Raw genomic sequence first — 20,493 nt, forward strand, 5'->3', positions numbered from 1 at the left:
GCTGGCTGTGTGATGATACTAATGCATTTGGTATTTTTTACATTTGTTTTGTATATTTGACAAAAGCAAACGTGTTATATAAGATATGAGGTGTGGTGTAAGAGGGATTACATTTGTAGACCAAACCAGAGTCGCCAAACCGTGGTCATCATGAGTCATAACACGGCGACCAATCGACTGTGGTGAATCATCTTATCTATGAATGGAATTCCAAATTGGTTGGGTCACCTGAGTACATGCCCAAGGGACAACAGGCCCCCCCATTTAATTAATTACATTTTGACCAGGGAATACAAATGAGATTTTGCTCGTGATGTCGAGTTGAGCTGGACAAGTTTGAACATAAAAGTAGAAGGAATAAATGCATAACACGGCAAAATTGTGTTAACTCCCATAAACCTACTGAAATTAATAACAGTGAAATTGAAGCTTGATAAAAAAAGAGGAACGCCTTTTATTAAATTAAAAGCCAACTGCCAACATGTTTCGACCTAACAGGTCTTCATCAGGTCAACCATGTGTGTCCGGATCCTTCTCTTTTCATCATGTTTTGATCCCGTTTTTTTTTTATCTGTGTGAGCACCTTTTTATCATTATCATTTATCACATCCTGCTACCTCCATTGAGCACCTGGTTAGTCCCTCTTTCTTCCCAGTGAATTGAAGCTGTTCCCCATTTTCTACAGACTTGGAAAGTCGCCCCCACACACCCCAAACATCGGAAGCCTTCTTCTTTAAGCCCCCACCACATGGAAGGAAACGTCCGGGAAATTGAGACCGGAGAGAGAAATCCGTATCGGAGGGGCTCCCCTAAGAGGTGAATCAAATGAATGTTCACAGAAGGTTGTAGAAAACACCAGCTGGGTCACACGGGGAGAACATTAACCCATTCTGAACGGGAACCCGTTTTGGTGTTAGCATCATGTTATGCTTTAGCTATTGAAAAACAGCAGATCTACAAGCTCATAGCGCGCCACCGAGTGGCGCGCTACGAGCTTGTAGGTCTGCTATTTTTGAAAAATCGAAGAACGACTGACATTTTTTAGAATCTGATCTCAGGTCAGAATGGGTTATAATCAGACCAGCGTGTGTCCCAGTGGAAACCTCGTATGAATCTGATCTCAGGTCAGAATGGGTTAATTGAACGAGTGCTCCGAGGGCAGTGCGCTTGCTGGCAGATGCCCCCAGAATCAAGGCCGTGCCACAAGTACGCTCACTCGGCATGGGGGTGAACCCGTCTCAGGAAGGAGCATGTGGAGCAGCACCATGTGCAGCATATTAACCCATTCTGACCTGAGATCAGATTCATACGAGGTTTCCACTGGACACACACTGGTCTGATGAACCCATTCTGACCTGAGATCAGATTCTAAAAATGTCAGTCGTTCTTCGAATTTTTCAAAAATAGCAGACCTACAAGCTCGTAGCGCGCCACTCGGTGGCGCGCTATGAGCTTGTAGATCTGCTATTTTTCAATAGCTAAAGCATGACATGATGCTAAACACCAAAACGGGTTCCCGGTCAGAATGGGTTAAACCCGCTGATCGTGAGTAAAAAAAATAAAAATAAGTTGACAATCCAGCAGACATGATGTGCCCGTGATTGAACTGGCAGCCCTTCTTTTGAAAGAAAAGGAGAATGTTAAGACAATCTGCATTATTGTTGTGTGTGTGCTGCTGTGTGAGCTCAGATGCCTGCAATGATGTCCCCTTAACCATTTTATCGTTATAGGCAGACAATTAAAATTAAGAACATTCATTCAATTCATTTATGTAGACATTTTTTAAATTCCCAAAATAGCCAGTCTAAGATGACCGTGATGATGACAGTGTTTTCAGCCCCTAGTTTGGAGGAACGGTTGAGGCTGCTGGCCTGTTTGGCTTTCTAGATCGGCTATTTTTGCTGTATTGGAAATGGGGCTTTAACCCATTCTGACCTGAGATCAGATTCATACGAGGTTTCCGCTGGACACGGCGCGCTACGAGCTTGTAGATCTGCTATTTTTCAATAGCTAAAGCATAACATGATGCTAACACCAAAACGGGTTCCCGGTCAGAATGGGTTAAGAGGTTTAAAGAGGTTTGTAGTGTTGTGTCGTCACACTCTTCTTTTTTTTGATATAAAGAATATTGTTTTATTTTAATATACATGACTTTTATTATTTCCTAAACCAGTTTTACGGGAGCAGTGCTCAGTAATTAGAGGAATGCTATTTTTATGTTGAAGATAATGGTGTCTGATCTTTGACTTTAGGTCTAGCCTACAGTTTTATTCTTCAAGCCACATTTTTTTTTAATATTAATTTGAAAACATGTTGTTGCACTGTGCCTAGAGGACTATAATATGCAAAAATGTCCCAATTCCAAATGGACCTATTTTTTCTTCTTTTTTCCCCTCTTTTACTATTTAACCTTTTATCTTCTCACAAAACCACAGGTTATATGAGGAGAACAGTACTTTAGTTTACACTAGTATAAAACATTGCTACAATTGCACTGTGCACCTTACAAAAACTTTCGGCCACCAGATGGCGGTAGTGTGAAGAGAAAAAAGGAAAATGACTGAAAATGACACAACACGCCTTTGTTTTGGTGAGTAGCAAAAACATTCTTTTAATTTACTCTAGTAAAGACCTGGTCTGCATTCATGCGAGCGGCGGAAGTCGAGAGTAATTATAACATAGCTCTAAATGCAACGCATTAGAGCTATGGACCAGAGCTAGAGTCTAGGCCCATAAGATCATTTTAACTCTACAATAAAATACATGTCTCTTGTGAGGATCTGGAAAACGGTCCTCACGATGTCTATTTCTGAAATTTACTTTCAGGACTTTTGGTTCTCTCAACTTGTATAGTAACACACTCGCACAACACACACGTGCACAACACGCATAGCGCGCGCACACACACCCACACACACACCCGTCCCACACACACACCACCTTCAATAGCCAATGGGTCTATCTAGAAAGAACTTGTTACTGGACAAGTGGACAGATGGAAGTTGAAGAAAAGCTGCTTGGAAACTGGTTTCTTTAAAAAATAATCAATGTATATAATTGCAACGTTACTGAAAAACAAGCATATCATTCTTCCATCCTGGCAGATGCTACAGTAGGCTCAGTCTTGGACATTCCCCCTTCTCAACACAAAGTTAAGTTTCATTTTCCTGCAATATGCCTGCTTGTAGTTCAGCTTCAGCTAGTGTCTTTCTGTTCTAAACAAGCGAGCACAAAAGTAGAAATCACATAACCCAGTGTCCTATATAGCTTTTTATTTCATTGACTGCCATGTATGTCTTGTACAATAGACAAAGTGACAATTTACTTTGAAAATGTTCCTGAAATATGTTTTTTTTTAAGCCACACCCTTATTGCTTAATAAACCTTGGAAACAGAAAGTTAAATCACACTTTGTGAGCAGCACATTACGATGCAAGGTCAGTTTCTTGATTTCATTGCCTTATTGTAAAATGATGTATTTACATTTCTGACACTATATGAAACTGTAATATTAAAGGTTATTGTTGTTGTTTATCCCTCTGGGGCTAAACAAAGATAACAGACTTATTTGCCTTTTTTCAGATGTCTACCAGAATACACAACCTACTTGAAAGGCACAGACTGGAGTCTTATTACAACCAATTCATTCAGTTCGGTGTGAAAGATGAACGAGACTTCATTGATGGTGTGACAGAAGAAGACTTAAACAACATGGGTAAGATTATTGGATATAACTGGCCTATAAATGCATGTGAAATAAATTGTACATAATATGAGTAAATTAAACATTTCAATGACGGTAGTGAAGTGCATTTAACAGAAACTTGTGAAAATAGTGGGATTTATTTTTTACTATAGTGCAAAACAAATAGGAAGGGATCCAGTCCAAGGTGTAGGTCTCTCTCTCAACCTTTGTCGATATTGCAAAACAAGTTTATTGGTGCACCCAGTGGCACATGACAATCTCTACCAGTTTTAACCTTTTATGTGAGAAGTTGAACATTATCTGTCACTTCTACAGTAATAGGCAAAATGCCTACAAGTGGTTTAGTTAACACAGTATACCGGTAGGCCGGAACCCCAAACCCTACCCTTCTGGACGGGAACCCCTTTTGGGGTTCTGTACAGTATGTAAACTGTACAGTATTCAAAAATTACAAATAAATTGATGCTGCTATATAAATATTTGAAGTTTTTCCGTAAAACTTAGGTCAGGATTTAGAAGGCGTTTTTAGAATCAGTCCAAAATGGGTAAAAGCATATCAGATAGAAGTGGAACTCTTAACTGCTTAATTATTGCCTTTTACATTTTAAAACTACATATCTCCAGGCTTTAGCCAAGTGCAGAAGAATCGTTTTGGTAAAATGAGAGACGAAATTGGAAGATTCAGAGCCCCGGAGAACCCGTTGCAAATGCAGTGCAAATCAATGGAGTCATTTGACACATTTTGCATCCAGTACAGATACCCCCATTGTCCTGAAACAAAATCTATCGGGGGTGAGTAATGGCATCTTTAAATGCTTATCTTTTATATTAAGTACCGGTATATGTCATTGTTAGTTCACTTGAACTATTTATTTCTATTCTTTAAATTGATTTCTTTAAATAAGTAAGTATTATGATATGATCAATCTGGGAACCCATTTGGTAATAAAAAATAGGACACAATTTTCATATTTTTCACCACCCATTCTGTATTTTCTCTTTTTTAAACTAAGCTTGATAAGAATATAATTACTGTATATGTTATATACAGATATGGACCCTGCACAAAACACAATTGAAGATCTGATGTTAAGGATCTGCCACCTGGAAAACGTTGGGAATTCGAAAGGTGTCTGCCTATTCACAGTTGATGGAATGCCATTGACTGATGACCCTTTCTTCAACACATGTAAGTCATGCATGACCTGCCATTATTGCTAATATTTATTTTGTTTTGTTTTTTTGTAAGGAACAAAATAGAAACGAACACTTGTGTGGGGCGTATTAATACGCAGTATTCATTGTAAACCTTCATAAAACGGAAATTTTAAATGATTAAACAGACTCTTAAAACACATTAAGTTGGGTCACACTCTCCTGGTGCTGCCACACCTTTGTTGATTTACTCAACATTGGGGCTAATATTTGTCAGCCGCAGAGCCTATAGTTCAATCACATTGGAAGTGGCTCGGGAGGCATCCTTTGGTTAGACATAAGGTTGGTGTGGGGTGCGTTAAGGGTTAGGTTAGGTTTAGGTGTGCTGTCCCGTGGGAGGTTAGGTTAGGGTGAGGGTTTAAGATGGTTAACATCGGTAGACAACTTGACTGCGTGTGCGTGCGTTTATCTTGATTCGTGAGTTCTCTTGGCACAGTACCATGGGTGTGTACGCATAACAAAACCATGCTGCTTCTATGCAACGATTGGTATGAAAAACATTGTTGAAGCTGAGAAGGGCCATGCCAATGTCGGCTATGGGGATTAATGTGGTTGACACGCACTGTAGGAGGAGAAGATGAGTTCAGATATGTACCAGTGCCACTGTCTGCTATTTTGTTTAAAGCTGCATTACACCTCAAGCAGACTGTAATTATGAAACCTTTTAATTCATTGTCTGGTTTGGGTGTTATTTTGTTCATAAAGTGCATGCTATTCTTGTGTGATCCTCAACACGGGATTTGATATATCCAGACTAACATTATTAGTATTGCCTTCACCACCAATAACCATGATAGTACAGAAGCTATCTGCACCCGGGGGCATCACTGTGTTACTTGGGGACATGAGGAGACAGGAAGTTCTACAGGCTAAACTAGTTTTGTTTGTCAACGTAGCTTAAATAGTTGGTGTCAGTTCATTAAGGTGTGTACTCTTAGGTTGATGAGACAATTGCAATGGAAACATACCTGAGATGCCAATTCAGACAACCCTACCACCTGCTCCAGAAAAGCTTCTGCGGGTCATCAAGTGCAACTGCCAGCCTGACTGCAGCACCCTGAGATGCACATGCAAAACGAACAATATCGAGTGCACTCCGGCATGTGGACACTGCAGAGGGTCCAGCTGCACTAACTCAATTCAGATGCACAATGACGACGAGGATGAAAATGACATTTTGTAGTGTCATAGTGTGTGTGTGTGTGTGTGTGTGTGTGTGTGTGTGTGTGCATAATTTAACCAATCCTAAAGTGGATCAATATCATGACAAAAATTTACAGTAGTAGGATATATTTATACCTTTGTCACATACCTGATCTTTGCCTCAGACAGTAAACCTTTGTTGTTACATTCAATCTGAATGAAACTGGTGTCCGTTGTTGGACATATATGCTTGTTTTGAATGGGACACTTACTGTAATTGCAGTTTTCTGAAGAACCGCTCATCCAAACAAGTTCAAATTTGATACTGCATTTCCATGGGTCCTCAGCAACACACCTGTCAAATGTCGACTTCATACAGTGTTCGGCTTTCAAGATATGTAATAGCATTATGTAATAATAGTGTATTTGGCGGCCATTTTGAATTAAAACTAATTTCCCCCCATGCAATTACAGGCAACTTTTTTCCTCTCCTTCAGGACACATTTAGGATACAAAATCAGTTGAGTTTGTTTTTTTTGCAATTAGTTAGAGGTCAAGTGACATTATTACTGGACTATTATTGCGCGATTTTAATTGCTGAAATGCCGAAAATTGCGGTAATTCCGGCGTCCACCCATATTTTGGCGTATGCTGCGTTGATAAATAGTTTTCAACTGGGAAAAGGAAACGTTTCAAGCATGCAAGTAAAAAGTAAAAAATACGTTAAAATGATATTTAAAATCAATATTTTGGGGGCAAGTGGCCATGAGCTGAGGGCAAGTAGAACATGACCTGCACGGGCAAGTGCCTCTGAGACCTTAGTGTCAACCCCAGGCTTAGACAATATAATTGAAGTTCTTTGAATGGATCTACGGTTCTCTGAATCTGTTGACATTTTTAAACGAAATCTTAAAACACACCTTTTTAGCATCGCTTTTACCTCCTAGATCATGTCCTTTTCCTGTGATTAGTCTCTCCTTTTTACTATTGTTTTTATTACTTTATAGTCGATGCTTTCCTGCTTTGTTTTGCTCTTTGTGTGATATGTACATGTGTATATTTGTGTATGTGTATGTGTATTTATATATATACATGTATGTATATGTGTATATATATATATATATATATATTATTTTTATTATTATTACTTTTTTTTTTTTTGTTCTTACTGTAAAGCACTTTGAACTGCACTCGCTGCCTGAAAAATGTGCTATATAAATAAAGATTGATTGATTGATTGATTGAAGTATAGGATATGGGTAACATCATGGGCTAATTTATTTCAATGAACGTTTCTAATCTACAGGGACCTTAAGAGACAGACACATTGAAAATGGAGCAGAGTTGTATGCGATATTTACACCAAAGCATAACCTAAAGCAATCCCCTGCAATGCAAAGGCAAGAAACTCCTGAAGTCTTGGGAGGAGAAGATACTGTTCGATGCCACGTGATGCTGAGGGTGAGCTGAACGATTTAATGGTGATGATGTGACTAATCTAAATGTTACTGTTTAACAACTTATACTGAACTTATACTTAAGTAGTAGTAGTAATAATAATAATACAACTTTATTTGTATAGCACCTTTCATGAAATGCAGCTCAAAGTGCTTTACAGAAAAATGGAGAAAAAAAGAAAAGCAAGGCATAAACAATACATTAAAAATAATAGCAGTAATGCAACACAGTGAGGACATGAATAACAAGAAATTGTCATTCATGTGTAGAAGTGGGTCTTGAGCTGTGCTTTAAAAGGAAACATTGTAGGCTACTTGCCCTCTATAACTAAAATTAAAAACACTTTAAATATTTTATTTCTTACATAAATAGAGAATCTTTCACTCAATAGGAACTGCTCCTGTCACAAGTTGATGATGTCATACAGGTATGTGTGGTCCAGCCCTATGGAATGCACATGCTAATAAAAAATATTTAAAATATTGCTTTGATGCTCATATTATCCTTAGGAAGCATAAAGCTGTTTTTTATAAGCATATGTACTCTATACATTCCATAGGGCTAGACCACATGGACATAGGACATCATCAACTTGCAACAGGAGCAGTTCCTATTGAGTGAAAGATTCTCTATTTATGAAAAAAAATACAATATTTAAGGTGTTTTTATTTATTTATTTTAGTTGTAGAGGGCAAGTATAATGTTTTAAGGCATATTTGTCCTATTTTCCATGGGATCCTTTTAAAAATGTCTACAGAGGCTGCCTATAAGTAAACTGTAACAGCAAATCTCCTTTTTGTGTATGAATTTTATGCCATGATGCCATAGATTAGATTTAGAACATCATCAGCACTGTCTCCTTTCCCATATTTTCTCTCTCTCCCTCCAATTACACTTTATTGGCATGACAAGCATTATTATATTGCCAACGCATTACATACAGTGTATGAAGCTCTCTGTCAGTCACTTGTGTGTATTGGGCTCCAACGTGTTTGGTGCCACAGGCACTGGTTACAGAACCAGCTGCATCATCGCTCATCGTGTGGATGCTCAAATATTTATTGTTACAGTTATAGTTGTCCTGCTTGGTGTGAACAGCTCTTAACTCGCAACATTTCATCTTAGGGAAACTTTGAGATCAAAGTGGACTTGGCATCTGACACGATCAACAACGTGAGACTCAAACTTGCAAATGAAAGTGGAATCCCAGCTCATGTTCTCCATTACAGGTAATTTCAAATCATTGTCATGAATGGAATCGAATGGCGCATGGAACTCATATATACTTGTGTGTATGTATATATATATATATATATATATATATATATATATATATATATATATATATATATAATTATATTTATAAATGTTTGTCCCATTCTTGTTGACTATGGTTTATATCTTGTGACGTTTGTACAGTATATAACTCTTTCTTTTAATTATCTGTGGAGGGATATAGAAATCTACAAAGGTGTATGGTTGTTATACCAATACCATGACTATCAACCAATCAGATTTTATTTTATAAATAGGCTACACGACTTAACTACTACCGGTATATACTTTTTTTCCCCCCTGCTCTTATCTTTTTTCCAGTGGTGAGCATACCAGTGGAGAGACACTGCAAAGTTGTGGTGTCTCTGAGGAGTCGATGCTGTACTTTACTTTGTTCACATTTTGCGGAGAGACTCCAGAGACCAATGAAGTCTTCATCAATGACGTTGTGCCGTCAGTCCAGCAAACACAGAAAGGACTGAGTGTGTTCTTCTCCTCACTTTATGCAATTGTAAGAGTACTGTTGTGTCTTATTATATTTTGCCGATATGCTGTATAGTTTATAATCATTTAACTCCTGATGTGTTTCTTGTCATTAACATCAAGTCTTTCTTAGTGAAATACTAATTAGAATTTGTAGTAAAGTAAAGCTGTAGTATGGATTTAGATCTGAGCTAAATTGCAAAAAGTTAAATCAAATTTGACCTCTACACTGTAGGGTGGACTTTACCATAACCTGATCAAATACACTAATTTACCCTCATTGACTTTAAAACATACTGTATTTATCCATCTTTCTTTAAAAAAAGGACAAACGATGCCTAATTTGTAATGATATATTTGGGTAATCTATTACACAGTTACTATTTTAAGTAACATGTATGTAGTCATAGCACATATGTATAGCATAGTACAGTATATTATGTATAGTTATGTATAGTTTCATTATATAGATATATTCCACTGTTACGTTCTTAGCTTACGTATGTTTCATGATAACTACTTTCTATGTATGTGATGTATTGCCATGCTTTTTGTTCTTGCTTAATGTAAATCGCTCTGGATTAAGAGCGTCTGCTAAATGCCTAAATTGTTGCAAATGTAGAGCATATATATATATATATATTCCTTTCTTCTTTTTAGAAAATGCGAGATTCTGGAGAAGGATTCAAGAAAGTGGTTGCATACATACGAAGACTAACTGGATGCAACCCTCTGGCTCAAAGTCTGTACCAGTTGCTCTGCAGGAATGAGCTTCTGACCAGGACTCAGAAGGTAAACCTTATGAGATGGTATAATCTTGCCATATTTAATGGTTCATTCTACTTAATACATGTAGGACTCTTAATATTTCTTGAATGGAATTATTTTACAGTGGTTCTTTAGTTTGCATTCATAATCTTGAGGGAATATGTTTTCTCCTTTAGATTGCCATTGTTGAAGGCTTGTACACGCTCTTTAGAGAAATTTTGCCAGCACTGGGAGAAACCAGAGGTGACAAGATCATTGAGGACCTTGATGTCTTTGAGAATTCAACTTTCTGCTGGGCCTATCTTATCTCTGAAGAGGTATATACAATATGCGTAATGAACTCATTGGTTCTGAGGTCTAATATTCGTTTAACAAATCTCATGCACTTACTGTATAGTCACTATTTTGAATATCTAAATGTATTGATTTTACTGGAATGGTCTGATTTGATTCCGTTTGCTTTATTTACTTAATGACACAGTTGCAGTTATGTTTTTGTGTGTGTCTTTTCTCTCTGTGTCTACCCACTGCTAAACTCACAGACTACTAGGACAATCAGGCCCCTTTTCCACCGGTTGGTTCCCAATGGGAAACGGTTCAGTTCTTTTTGGTTCTTAGTCCATATGAATTGAGTGGGAAAAACTATACCTATATTAGATTGCTATCACCATGAAACTTCCCTGGTTGGTTACTTACACAAAGACAATGATTTATTGTATTACATTTTTAAATATGCAAATTAGTCATTATGTAGGAAAATATGCAAAATAATAGAAAACATGTCAAAGCTACTACTGTCGAAGGGTTATCAAGTATTAATTTACGTGTAGTGTATTGATCCTATAAACAATTTAGGTCCAGTTTTTCCCCATCAATTTTGGAGCTCTGGCTCATGGACTAAGAACCAAAAATAACTGAACCGGTTCCCATTGGGAACCAACCGGTGGAACTAGCCTATTGTGCACAAGGTGTCTGGTGTCAAGTCTGTCTGGTTTATAGGCAATTACAACACTCATCACAAACCTGCTTCACACTCAAATGCCAACATGTCAACTTTGAAAATCCCTAAAGATACATATTTCAGCTAATCTCTTAGTTACAACAGCATTATTGTGGTGAAGTAGTGTTGGTCTCATTGTTTAAGTTTATCTCTTTATACAATGCTAAAGTTGATCACGTGCCAAAAGCAGTGGACAGAAACTGGTCGACAAAAACTGGACGACATGTGCAGTTGCCCCAACAGCAACGCCACAAGGCCTTTTAACCACGCTACTTACACACACTACAACTCGCTTACAATTCGCAAACCTGGCAACACTGCTCTGTGTTCTCATAGGCCCACCAGGCCCGCCCCCACACTACTTTTCAGTCTCACAATCAGCCATCTTGCTTTTTAGGGCTCTCGCAGGATAACAGACAGAAGGAAGGGGAGAAATTATTGGCTCACTATTTTGCTTATCCCTTCTAAATCCCTGTATTTACAAAATAAAACACTCAGCGAATCCCTTAGTTAAATCAACATTGTTCATTGTCACTACTTGGATTGTGCCGAAATATTTACATTACACGTATAGCTTTTGCTATTTTCGCCTGCCAGCCAATGCCGACTACACACGCCTGCACACACACACACACACACACACACACAGGAATGGCTATACGGCGGCGAGACAGCAGTGCAGCACGTTATAATTTTCAGTTTCATTAAATAACTGTCTTTCTCAGCGTGCGCACGTGCGCACACAACATTATTCAAGTGAAATGCGTAACGCCAATATTGGGCTCATATAGGCTACCAATACACGACGAAATAACTGACAGGAGTGACGGTGCTGTGCTGTGAGTAAACTGACAACGCTTTCTGACATAGAGAGAGAGAGAAAGAGAGAGAGAGAGAGAAAGAGAAAGACAGAAAGACGTGTTAGAGTAACGCGCGCGAGCGAGAGAGAGAGAACGTCAGAGAGAGAGAGAGAGAGAGAGAGAGAGAGGGGGGGGGGGTCCCGTTAGCAACAAGCTAACAGCATACCGGTACGTTCGTTCTATGATCCATAAAACGACAGATCTGCCGTTTAAGGGCAGATCTGCGGGCGCGCAATGCTGTGTGTTTTCGTCTTTTTTTCTTTTTCCCTCCTGCTTCCACATGACAGCAGAAGCTGTTGTTCTGGCAGAAAGAAACATCAGAACATGAGAACTACGCACCAATGGATCTTAGATCACATGAAGGCGTACGTTTCAGTGACCCCGTCAACGTACCTGGAGTGCCAGGTGTCTTTGAAAGATCATATGTTCTCCAGAAAATCAAAGGTAAATGCAACTCTTGCATTTGCCCTACATACATTTGTGTTATTATAAATGAATGATGTAGAAAGCCTGGATTTTTTTTATGGATGGTCAAAATATTCAGTATTTTAAATTGTCGCAACAGAAGTTTTACTCATTTTTTTTATTTTACTAGGCATCATGCCAAGACATTCTTGTAATGACAATCTGCATACAGAGCTAAAAATAAATTGTGTGTTGCAATTACGTAGTCATATAATGATATATAAATACAAATACTGCAGCAGTGAAATTAGCCATCGTGGAGGTTGTCAAAAAGAGGTTAGACATTTGGGTCATGCAGCCCCAACAAAGGGAACCAAAATATGAATGTATGTCTTCCCCAAATACAATACAGCAACTACCGGCATATAAGCAGAACTCTTAAACGGATCCTTACAGTAAAATAAAATGAAAACCAAAACTTTTCTCACTACGACTAACATTCTTGCTATTAAAGATTAATTTCAGCGCAATTATATTGTGTTTAGACGGAGAGAAACTTCCAAACTGCAGTGAAAACTTGAGAGAGACGTCACTGACGAGAGCAACGGACATTGAGAAGATTTTACTCAGTGTGCCTCCATTCATCAGAACATACCACCTTTGGATTAACCACGAAAATGTGCCAGGTCAAAAGTAAGTGTGTGTGTGTGTGTGTGTGTGTGTGTGTGTGTGTGTGTGTGTGTGTGTGTGTGTGTGTGTGTGTGTGTGTGTGTGTGTGTGTGTGTGTGTGTGTGTGTGTGTGTGTGTGTGTGTGTGTGTGTGTGTGTGTGTGTGTGTGTGTGTGTGTGTGTGTGTGTGTGTGTGTGTGTGTGTGTGTGTGTGTGTGTGTGTGTGTGTGTGCACACCTCACCAACCTTAATCCGGTCGCCTTAACGCACCCCTCACCAACCTTAATCCAGTCGGACCAATGCTATGTCTAACCAAAGTATGCCTCCCCATTAGAATTACTAGCATTTGGCACCCTTTAGCCAGTAGACATGTTTTTTTTGTGCTGTTTATTTGCATGGAAACGAGGACTATTTTTAAATCGTATTGCATGTGTGGTGTGCATTCAGTGTAGGCTACTTACTGCATTTCTAGTAACCATTGATGTTGAATTCAAGCTTTCAGATTGATATTAAGAAGACCTTTGACAGCATGACAGAAGGAATAACACCGTTCCCTCATCTGATGGTGACTCCACCACTCCTTCTGAAGGATGTCGGACTGGATGGTCCTCTACTTGTTCTACTTAGTGAAGGTAACTTTGAAGAGGGACACTGTATGGAATGAGAGCGTTAACACAGTGCAACATCGTCATTGTCATACAAATGGCATATGTAATAATATACTATCTATATGTAATAATAATTATGATTACTCTTTACTTGGAAAACAACCCATGAAATGATTGTTAGCCATAAGTGACTGTTGAATATGTTTTTCGTCCTTGGTAGATGAACTTGCCGTTTATGTGGGTAAAGACAAAGGAGCCCCTGAGATGATCAAAGTGTTTAGTTGTCTCAGTGGCGAAGTAAAAACTGTAGATGTCAACGTACTGGCAGCCAAGTGAGTATTTTCCTTTCTTTTTTTAGTAGTTTGTTTGGGTCTGATGTCATGCTGTAGGATATAGGATAAGTCAAAGACGATTTGTCACACAATTTGTTCTCCGCATTTGACCCATCTCTTGGAGTGGTGAGCCGCATCCAAGTTTCCGACCGTTGTGTTACCGTTTTGTTTTACATTTGTGTACATAGAACTGGAGACAGCAGAGGGGACCATACATTTGTCACAAGCAGGACTCCAAAAGAGGCGATTCTGGTAATGTTTATGCTATCTGTCTTTTGCTGATTCATTTCTTGTATTGGTGTATTGTCACTATCGAGTAAAATTGCGATTTTGCCTGTGATATGTTTTGATGGGGACGTGGCAATCACATGGCTACAAATTGCTTTAGTTTCTTGCCTCACATTTATCCTCATAATGTTTTTTTGTCCATGTTCTATTTAATCTAATTTCTTTAGGTACTAGTGGATGCAAGCACCTCTATGAATGGAAAATGTTATGGAAGTGTGGATATCAAGAGGATTGATGCAGTAAAAATGCTCTTTGATAACTTTGCCACACGGACCATGGCTTATGATTTCCATCATGTGATAGGCCTTGTGAAGTTTGACAAAAAATTGAAAACCCTCCACACATTCACAGAAACTCTGGAAAAATTCAAGGTAATTAACTTTTATGCTACTTGTATTACTGACTTCATAGTTCATACGTCCTATTTTCTTCATAAACATGCAATATCAGCCTTATCATGCACATCCTGAGAAGACGTATTCTTCACTGTAAATACATTTAATTCAAGATTAATTAAGACACATAAACTGAAACTAGAGATGAACAATATTGAAATTATGAACGATATTCAATCTGCGATTATTTGCAGGTCATATCGGCAGATACCGATTTCGATACCGATATATTACATTATTATATTATGTGTAGGTGCTCACTGGTAGTGGTCTTCAAGTGGGAGTAAAAGTTGCTAAAACTTTGTGGGATACATTTATAGGATCACATTCACAGTCTTCAAACAACGGCAGGCACCAAACTCTACGATGCCCTGCAACATGGAGTGTCTGAGTTGGAAAAAGTCAAGATGAAGTTCCCAGATTGCAGACTTCGCATCATGTGTCTTACAGATGGAGTTGATGCTGGGTAAATTTACTGTAACAGAATGTCAGTTCAGTAGTTGTAGTATTGTTAGTATTGAGAAATACTATTGCAATGTTGCATGTGATGTTTTTACTGGGATGTGGGAATTATATGACCTGATCATCTTGCCCATAGATCACAGACCAAGCCAGTTGATGTTGCTGCCAAGCTTATAAACGCCAACATCATTGTGGATGCAATCCTTCTTGGAAACATGAGGAATAACATGCTGCATGGAATTAGCAATTCAACAGGTACCGAGCATTCAGCATGCATGCTACTTTAACACTTTATATCTATGTGTAGAACTACTGGAGCCTATCTCACAACTGAATGCATGTGGTTTCAGGTGGTTGCTGTTTCAAACCAGAGACGAGCATCGACGGCCTGAAGCTGTTTGAGATCGAGACGGTTCTTTCTCTGGAGATGAGGAAACCCAAAGAGAAACTCGATCCATCTACCCTCACTAAAGTTTGTTACACGGCGCACACACACACACAATCATTATAGATGCATGCCAGGATTAAGTAAACGGTAACCATTTATTTCATTAACCCTAGAACACTAAACCCAACTTTTTTCAAACCATCACTAAACCCGGGTATGTAATATATTCCATAAAAATATTTCTCATCAAAATATATTAAAGTACAGCAATACATGGCAAAATCATTGAAAGTGTGGGTATTATTTTAATACCATTCCTGGGACATAACAAATGCACTTAACACCTGCCTGTAAAAAAGAAACCAGGGATGTGGGCATGGAAACAAACCTACCTTCTATGATGTTATGTCACGAAGCTACGCAAGGACCCACCCACCTCAGACATCAGCAACATTACGAAAATCACATAACCATAATTGTCCAGGTTGAAAATACCCCGGGTTTACTTTTACAATTATGTTGAAATGCGGTGGTATTGTCTATAAAGAAAGTTGACACATTGTATTATTGAAAAAGATAATGTACACTAGATGGCAATGGCTAACTTTAAACTATGACTTGACTAATGACTTGTTCCAACTCGTCTATGAATTGACTATTACATAGTATTACACACAGCGATCAGATTGGATTTAGAACATTCATGTTTGTCTAAAGGGGAAATTAAATAGGAGGATTTAACATGGGCTTCTGTATCCGTTTATGCATCTACCAGGACTATCCTAAGAACGCCTCTGAGTTTGCACTCTATAATTCTTTGCCTTTCAGTTGAAAATGTTCCAGTACAGTAATGTGTCAGTTCAAGTGATTGAACATGGTGGTGTATCAAATTCTAATTATGTTATTGATTATCATTTACAGAGTGTTTTAACGAGCCTCTTTGCCAGTCGTGGATATGATGAATTCCCAGAAGCTTCACTGCCAAAGGAGTTGGACAACAAAGTGACAATCACACAGAAGTAAATAATAAGTCATACTAAAGAAATATCTCAATATTATTTACGTTTTGGCGAATCAATTCAATATAGATTTTACAGATATTAGAAAAACACACAATCAGTCAAACAAGTCTCCTCCACCTCCCCCAACACACAGTGCTCTACATAACCATTACATTTTTAACAAAAGTTTTCTTTTTCTTGTAGTTCTCTGAAAGAGCAGATTAAGGAGTGTAAGAGTGGGCGTTTCATGGAGAAGGACAAACGCATCATGCAGGAGTTGAAGAGTCTGCATTGTGATCCCCATCCATTTTTTGCCATCTTTCCATCAGAGTCAGACTTCAGTAAGTGGCCACAATACTTTGTAATGTAACTTTGGTAACTTTATAATGTTTTGTTTTCTCTCTCTTAATAGTGTTGTAGTTGAGTCCACCTAAAGCAAGTCAAGACCAAGTCTGAGGGCGTTGAGTCCGAGACCGCGACGAGGCGAGACCGAGTCCAGATTGTTTTTTTCAACAGTCTTGACAGTCAACAGTCTTTTTTTTTTGGCCAAATGAGACGAAACGTAGACCATAACCATACTTGAACGTGCACTCAAGCACCCAGTCTGTATGGTGTGGCTTCTCAACAGCCATATTGTTATTTGTGTCCATGTGGAGTGCTAGAACTACAGTATAGAGTAGACTGTATAGTTAATACACTCCATAGGGATATATATTCAAAGCAATACTGAACAGTGATCTGAAGCTAAATTAAATATTCAGCAGTTAAAGGGGCTTAAATTGATAACATTATATATCTTACAACTCTCGTTCTAAAAAAATAGAACAAATCTATGGTGGCCTGTGCTAACTATTGCCATTTAGCGGTGGATGTTCGTTTTAAACGTTTCAGCCTTCTGGAAGCTGGCCATGGAAGGTCCTCCTGACACACCCTATGAGAAAGGAGTCTTTGAGCTCTACTGCCAGTTTGGTCCTGACTATCCTGTGAAACCTCCTCTGGTCCGCTTCGTCACACGTGTATCCTCATTATGAACACATCAGTTACCAGTTACCATTTATATTGATATAGCCAGAGCCTACTGTGATACATACATTTGTTTGATCTTAAGTTTGTATCATATGACAATATTGAAAACAATGTATCAGAACACATAACAATTCAAATTAAACTTTCTTAACCTAAGCATAGATACATCACTGCAACATCAACAGCGTGGGCCGAATCTGCCACAATATATTTGACCGTAACTACAACGCCCAAATCACCATGAGAGAAATCCTGGACGCCATATATGGACTGCTCATCGCCCCCGAGCCTGAAGACCCCCTGGACAGGTTGTTTTCAAGACTTTGATTTAAAATGTAATCATGGCCAATATATGTTTATTTAGCACCTTTCATACACAAAGTCAATTGACAGGGCTTTGTATAAGGCGTACAAAGGCAATTTAATTGTGGCAAGGAAGTTAAGGAAATGTATATGCATTATATGTTATGTTGGTAACTGTATATTCATTCAATAATGAATTTGGCTTTCTTTCCCTTTGGAAGCATTTTGGCAGAGGACTTCTTGACCAGCCGTGATAAATACGATCAAGCAGCCAAGGAGAATACAGAAAAAAACGCAGCGACCTCAATTGATGACGTGGAGAAGGTGAGTAGTTATGATATGGACTATAACTTATATGTTGTAGGTCATTGAACAACTTAAACCTAACTATTTGTTACCCATTTTCATTCTGTCCTGTTATTCATTGAAAGAAACTGGTGGGTCAAACTCCTGATGATACACCCAAACATCTGATTTGTCCACTGACCAAGAGGATGTTTACGGACCCTGTGAAAGCAAGAGGTGGAGTTGTATACGAACGAAAGGCCGTTGAGAAACACCTCAAAACGTAAGGTCTCCCCCCACCACCAAGAAATGTCTCACTGGTAGAATTGTCTTGTATTCTTAGTTATTGAACATTGTTTTTCAGGCATGGAAGGTATGATCCCATTGCTGGCCAAAGCCGTCTTCTCAGAAGAACTGACATTAAACCAGACAAAGACATGAAGAAAATGGTGAAGGAGCACCGTTCCTATCAAATTGGAACCTGGGTGTAGAAGGAGAGCGGAATGGTGGATCTGAGGGTATACAGTAGGCCAAACACTGGACAGTGTTGGCGGGTAACCTCACATTAACACATTAATACTTGTTCCATCATGATGTGAGCGATTTCTATTTTAGTTAAGTTCTTCATTACCAGTTAGGGGTTCTTTTTCATCCCATCACATCACAAGTGAAACCTGTGTGAAACTTTACTTTACTTGAAAATGTTACTACGCAATAACATTTTCTGCCATTATTACTGCCTTTTGCCCTGAACTTGATGTACATGATGTGGCGAGCTGCACACAAACAATCATGTCATGCATGTTTGGATTTAGTTTTTTTCTTCTTTATTAATTAATGTACTTTAAATTTCTTTAAAAGGTAACACTAAGAATGCCAGAATTTGTGATCAAAGATTTTCAGTACTGCAGCGATATTTCTTTTAATGTTAGTTTTTTTTTTTGCGGCTTTCGCCTTTATTTTTTGATATTGTTTACAGAGGGACAGACAGTAAATGGGAGAGAGACATTGGGGAGTAACATGCAGTAAAGACCGTCGGGATCGGGACTCGAACCTGCGGCACACTGCCAGACTTGGTGCTGGACTGCTGAGCCACGGCCCAGGCCGCAGCAATATTTCTTAAGATAATTTGTTCATGGTTCTTGTTATGGTGTATGTTAAAATCAAATTAGCATGCAATACCAGCATTATATTATTATTATAATTGATTAATGATGATACATTACATTTACATTTATTTTTTAGTTTTTTTCTTTTAAATGTGTGGTCTGCCAAAAACCATGGCAGGATTGCACATTCTGTATTGTGCATCAAAGTCCTCCATATTTGGGGGTGGTGATGGTGGTGGTATGACGTCAGTGCGCGCTGGGTTTTGTGACCCTCATAAAGGTATTATGTTTATGATGGATGTGGCAATATTGCATTTTATGTCTACCGTACTTCAACCTGTGATTTTCCAGTCAATATAAAAACAATCTAAGCTCTTGGATCCATCCTATTTTAATGTTTCATTGTGATCGGTGTATGAAATAAAGTTGATATGCTTTAGTAGGCCTATAAGGGCTTTTGTGGGGGGGGGGGGGGGGGGCAATAAGGGCTTTTGTGGGGGGGAAATAAGGGCTTGTGTTGGGGGCAAATAGTGTGGGGGGCCAATAAGGGTTTTTGTTGGGGGCAAAAATCGGTGCGCGCTGTAAGCACGCCCACACATCTGGGGTTGCACTGGACAGATGATAGTGTTTATGAAATAAAAAATGATATACTGTATATTGTTCCTCGCAGATGGCCTGCAGTGAGGGGTACATCACAGGGCCGGATCTAGCCTGCACCACTAGGGTGGGCAGATAAAATACTAAGGGGGGCGACTTGTCTGCGAGCGACACCGGGCGCGCCGCGAATTTGGGGTGTCAAATCCCCCCAAACCCCCAAAATGCATAGAAAACTATGCTATCATATCAGTTCATCTCCATCTATCTACACTACCCTCTGCATTAACCCTGTTGAGGCTGCATTTATCTTTCTTTAATCTTTTTTTCTTTTTCTTTTTTTAAAATCCATCGATCAATCATATCAGGTTATCTATCTATCATATCAGGTGAGGTTATCTATCTATCATATCTGGCTTGTGCCCTGTTGATCTATATCTATATCTATTCTATTCTATTCTAATCTATATATCTATCTAATCTATCTATCTTACTTTTTATGTATTTTTTGTCTTTTATTTTATTTTATATATTTTTTTTCTGTGCTCACTGGAGCCGAGACAGAGATAGCGGAGTCTGTGGCTGCACTGGCCGGTGTTGAGACACTGTTTGTGGGGGGGCATGAACAGCAGCGATAGCCTCTGTATTAGCAACAGTGCTACTGCTAACATATGTGCTTGGGACTGCAGAAGGGATAGTCTGATTAGCCTCTGAGTTAGCA

General features: G+C 38.7%; 1 protein-coding gene across 1 annotated transcript; it reads left to right on the top strand.

Annotated features, from left to right (window-relative positions):
- The first annotated feature begins 3,350 nt into the window (after positions 1-3,350).
- Positions 3,351-19,535, top strand: LOC308325308 (uncharacterized protein). The gene is made up of 25 exons (XM_080777797.1): positions 3,351-3,437; positions 3,583-3,715; positions 4,331-4,498; positions 4,758-4,895; positions 7,371-7,525; positions 8,648-8,751; positions 9,119-9,308; positions 9,941-10,072; positions 10,225-10,365; positions 12,217-12,352; positions 12,859-13,006; positions 13,477-13,613; positions 13,810-13,921; positions 14,110-14,173; positions 14,377-14,580; positions 14,925-15,070; positions 15,203-15,321; positions 15,417-15,538; positions 16,376-16,473; positions 16,660-16,796; positions 17,347-17,471; positions 17,644-17,789; positions 18,006-18,108; positions 18,216-18,352; positions 18,434-19,535. The coding sequence occupies exons 2-25, from the start codon at positions 3,583-3,585 to the stop codon at positions 18,558-18,560; spliced, it is 3,222 nt and encodes a 1,073-aa protein (XP_080633923.1). The 5' UTR covers positions 3,351-3,437; the 3' UTR covers positions 18,561-19,535.
- Positions 19,536-20,493: the final 958 nt, after the last annotated feature.

The sequence above is a fragment of the Protomyctophum bolini genome (genome assembly GCF_963924005.1).
Source record: "Protomyctophum bolini genome assembly, chromosome: 12".
NCBI classification, from domain to species: Eukaryota; Metazoa; Chordata; class Actinopteri; order Myctophiformes; family Myctophidae; genus Protomyctophum; species Protomyctophum bolini.

Bases quoted from the DNA above. Each gene is read 5' to 3' on its own strand.
- LOC308325308 (XM_080777797.1), top strand. From the start codon at position 3,583: ATGTCTACCAGAATACACAACCTACTTGAAAGGCACAGACTGGAGTCT. The intron at 4,896-7,370 runs GTAAGTCATGCA...TCTAATCTACAG, and splicing joins TGACCCTTTCTTCAACACAT to GGACCTTAAGAGACAGACAC. The intron at 13,614-13,809 runs GTAACTTTGAAG...CGTCCTTGGTAG, and splicing joins ACTTGTTCTACTTAGTGAAG to ATGAACTTGCCGTTTATGTG.